Source organism: Papaver somniferum, chromosome 9 (assembly GCF_003573695.1).
Source record: "Papaver somniferum cultivar HN1 chromosome 9, ASM357369v1, whole genome shotgun sequence".
Lineage (NCBI taxonomy): Eukaryota > Viridiplantae > Streptophyta > Magnoliopsida > Ranunculales > Papaveraceae > Papaver > Papaver somniferum.
Window position 1 is genome coordinate 5,179,905 of NC_039366.1, and position 4,462 is coordinate 5,184,366.

The 4,462-nt window shown below is 37.0% G+C and overlaps 1 protein-coding gene across 1 annotated transcript; it reads right to left on the minus strand.

Moving 5' to 3' along the window:
- Nucleotides 1-251: 251 nt before the first annotated feature.
- Nucleotides 252-3,841, minus strand: LOC113314128 (ABC transporter G family member 11-like). Its single transcript, XM_026562899.1, has 8 exons — nucleotides 3,128-3,841; nucleotides 2,861-2,940; nucleotides 2,287-2,751; nucleotides 2,075-2,161; nucleotides 1,838-1,966; nucleotides 1,548-1,739; nucleotides 1,367-1,453; nucleotides 252-1,268 (listed from the first exon to the last, which is right to left on the minus strand). The coding sequence occupies exons 1-8, from the start codon at nucleotides 3,630-3,632 to the stop codon at nucleotides 618-620; spliced, it is 2,196 nt and encodes a 731-aa protein (XP_026418684.1). The 5' UTR covers nucleotides 3,633-3,841; the 3' UTR covers nucleotides 252-617.
- Nucleotides 3,842-4,462: the final 621 nt, after the last annotated feature.

A 4,462-nucleotide genomic window follows, 5' to 3' on the forward strand; every position in this document is an offset into this window, starting at 1 on the left:
CCTATCTTTTTAAACCAATCATACGTTGACAAGTGTCCTCGAAAAAAGACGCTTGTTTCACAAAACTCAAAAAAAAGCCGATTTCAATCAATAGGAAGCGAGGGTTTCCTCACCATTTGTCTCTAGGCCTTTAAGTCTTTAGATATATAGAGAGGACATTTATTAATCCGTCACTAGGTTTTGCAACAAAAAAAAGTATCACGTACAATTCCCACTTAAAAGAATTACGCCTGGTTATACAATTCATTAAGTTCCGAAGTTACGATTATGTTTATTTATCTTTACATCATACCGTTGCAAAACTAAACAAGTAATTCCAACAAGAAATATATATATAAATCAAGTACCGAGAAGTGGAAATGAATCATGCCTAGCACATTATATAAAAACTAGCTAACTAGTGCTTGGATTATTTTTGTTTGTTTTATCCTTTTTGGCTCAAGCTAAATATCATAGAGGGAGCAATTTTATTAAAGAGAAAACGAAAAGAAAAACAACAAACGAAGGGGGTTTGGCTAAGTAACATGTCCTGATCGTGAGCCCAATTTTCATCCAAATAGACCCCTCACAAGCTGTTTGAAGACGGACAGTGGTGTCTTTAACCTCCCGTCAGGCGGCTATTGCATGTTATCTGCATCACTAGTGCTTGAATTTGGAATATTGTGTTGTCTTATACTGGATTTCATCTTTTCAGACATCTTAATAATGCTAAAAAACATTAGTCTGTACAGAACCACCATTCCAAATAGAACAGCAAGATCAACCCATTTTGAGTAGCCCATTGGCATTTGCCAGGTATTTTTCAAAATTTCCTCGCCGCTGATCATTGTCGATGACCCTTGACTATTAGGGAAATGAAGTCCTTGGAACTCATTCTTGTAGAACCCTTCATTTGCGTACCTATGAAAGGCAATGTAGTACATTGGGTACTTCCAAAATGGTTTTGGAAGATCATTTGGTAGTCTGAAGAACCCACCATTTAACATCATCACACCTTGAATTCCAGCTCCAGTGATTATACCCATAAGAAAATCGGGTACTATACTTGCAACGATCATCATTAAGCTCTCAACTAACATCATACACACGAAAAGTAATAAAACAAAGAAAAGAAAATGTTCAGCTCCCTTGTGAAGATCAACTAGGTAATAAGCTAAGGCTCCTGGTATCAATGAGATCATAAGCAAGTATGGAATTGAAGATAGTGTATTTCCCACAACAAATGCTGCAACCCCGTAATGACCATTTAATCTTTCTCGGCCAAATATCTGAATTTGTAAATGCAAAGAAAAGTGAAAAATTATGCTGAAAATAAAATAAAATATGCAATCTTTCAAATGGTATAAAGATATATATCGAAACGTACCTTCATGTCCTCCACGAAAGAAGGGAATCCCCCAATTGCCATGAAAGTTAAGAATGCAGCTACAAACATAAGCATCGCACCTCTAGCCTACAAAAATTACCCAGTTGATGCGAATGTTTATTTCGAAAATCAGATTATTGGAGTATAGGAACTTGAGAGCTGGTGTGTTTTCGCTCATTACCTGAATTGAACCAAAACTGTTACCAACTTTGAAAAATATCGTACCAACACAGAGACATAGCGCAATGTAGACTCCTAACCGTAACCAGTAGTAACCCAAATCACGGTACATGTTCACGAAGGACCTTCTGGTAAGAACAACTGATTGTGTTAAGAAGCTCGCTTGGCTTCCTTTTTCTAACATACGCCCTTTCTATCAAATTAAACAAGCAAATCTTTAGTAATTAAAAGATGAATCCTATATAGTATATACTATCCACAATAAGATTTTTTTAGTTACTGTGTTAATACCTTTATATATAGATCCGATACTCGTTGTTTGACTTGTTGGAAGATTGGTGATGACCTATATGACTCCACAAGTGAATTGATTGCTTCCTCAGTTGATGTTACTTTGCCACCAGAACCATGTTCGATGTCCTAGAAAGAAATATTGATCTATTAAAACTTTTGGTTTTGCGGATATGGAAGATGTTATTGAAATATCAATCCTCCCATCAAATGTACGTAGGTGTAAGATATTCTTACTTGATCAAAGTCTTTGTTGATTGTTCTCAGGTAGTGATCCGACGGGTTCCTCATAATTGGGCAAGGGAATCCATTCAATTCAAAAAACTGCATACATGTATATATAGTCAGAAATACAAAAGTAGTATGAACCCAGCCGCAAACTAATATTAAATGACGAATAAGATCAGTGAAAGTCATAATGATCAAATGTTAAATTTTGATTAGATTACCTCATTCGCTGCAGAAGCTGGGCCAAAGTAAATAGTTCTACCAGAAGAGAGTAGACAAAGATTGTGAAAGAGATCGAAGACTTCACTACTTGGTTGATGAATAGAAGCAATAACAGTCATTCCATATTGTCGTGAAAGTTTTACGATTCTATTCATTACATGGTAAGATGCGGCACTATCTAGACCGCTTGTAGGTTCATCCAGAAAGAGAAGTTTTGGACGTGTTAAAATCTCTATGCAAATGCTTACTCTTCGCTTTTGTCCACCGCTTAGACCTTTAATGTTCCACCCTCCTATTCTTGTGCTCCTAGCTTCATGCAATCCCATCTCTGTTATAGTTGTCTCTGCTCTCTCCTTCTTTTCCGATGTTGACATAGAGTCAGGTAATCGAAGCAAAGCAGAGTAGTAAACGGCTTCCATAACCGTTAATGTCGTTGTCAATGTATCATCTTGAGTTACATAAGCCTATATATTGAAGATGTGTTGGTTAAGGTGAATGCGATGAATTTTGTGCGCATGGAATTTCAGACAACCATTAGAAAGTATGCAATCGATTAAGACTTATTGCTCTTACCGACGTCCCAAAAGAAAGCCTTTGTTTTAGACCATTTACATGTATCACACCTGATTGCCTTGTGTTTGAAGATAATCTCCCTGCATTTAAAGAATTAGTCTCTTTCATATTAAGTCAATGGCCAGACCCAGTTTAATTTGGAACGGCTCCATCATCGACTCTATTATTAATTTGTGCTACACAATAATCAAATAAGAAACTATATTTATGCGTAATCCGTTGACATGGATATAAGAACTTACCAGGTAAGTTTGCCTAACTAATTACCTGCTAATGTATCAAGAAGAGTCGACTTTCCAGAACCAGAAGGACCCATTATAGCTAAGACCTCACCAGGTTGAGCATACCCATTTAGCCCTTCAATGATAGTTTTATCATTACCCTTACCAGTCGACCCCGGAGGTACACGAACGCATAAATCTTCCCATGTCAACACAACGCTACCTTCGGATATTGGTTCCATCTCCATTACAAATGAACGACTCTTCATTAATTCTTCTGATTGATGGCCGTTAACTCTTAAAGGAACGTTAACAACCTTTATGTTATTACTATTAGCAGGTTGATCCCCATAATGATACCGCTCTTGCTGCTGCTGCAGCGGATGATTGGTACTCATAAATGGAAAAGTACTTTGCAGACTTTCATCTTCTACTTGATCATGATCAGCAAAGCTACCTTTTTCCTTACTTAGAGAAAGTGGTGTTGGCGGTGATCTACTTGGGCTTGCACTGGGAGTCCATCTTGGGATATCTGACGCTGATGAAGTCATATCCTAAAAACTACGTCAAGATATCGAACCAAGAAGAAATTTTTGATTTCAAAAGTGAAAGTAAATTAAAAAGAGAGAAGGAGAGGATTGGAGACGTAGTGGAAATGATATGTGATGGCTAAAGAGGGACGGTATTATATAAGGAATTCTTGCGACCTAGTGCTTCCATAGAAAATGATAAGCATACCGCTGTGCAGTTGAGTATTGTATTGGCGCTGAAGAGAAGATATATATATTTGTTTCATTCTCTTTGATCGATCAAAAAAAAAAAAGATATTTGTTTCATTTTTGGAATGTTTTCACGTTAACCCAAACATCGCCGTCTGGAAACTATGATGAAGAATCATAAGGCTAGAGAAATCAGTTTTATACACAAGTTCGAAGATTGTTGCTGCGTCTGACTATGCCTCGGTAGATTAGTCACATTAGCGCCCAAGACAAAAAAAAAAAAAAAAACCGAGCCAAAGAAAATTCAGAGAAGCAAACTGCGATCGGCTAACATGCCGTGTAAAAACCAGTTTTCTCCGTATCTCTCCGAGACTTTACCTAGAAAATAATTTATCAATCTTCTTCTTCTTTTTAATTATTATAAATATTATTATACTAAATGACCGATGCCTGGGAAGGACGGCCGACCAAAGAAATCGGCGCGAAAGTATCATTTTTTCCTGACACGGTGCAAAATATTATTTTTCGTGACACGTCGCCAAAATATCATTTTTCCTGACACGATGCGAAAGTATCAATTTTCCCGATACGGAGTGAAAATATCATTTTTCCCGGCACGGGGTGAAAGTATCACTTTTCCTAAAAAGGAAAAATAGCTGATG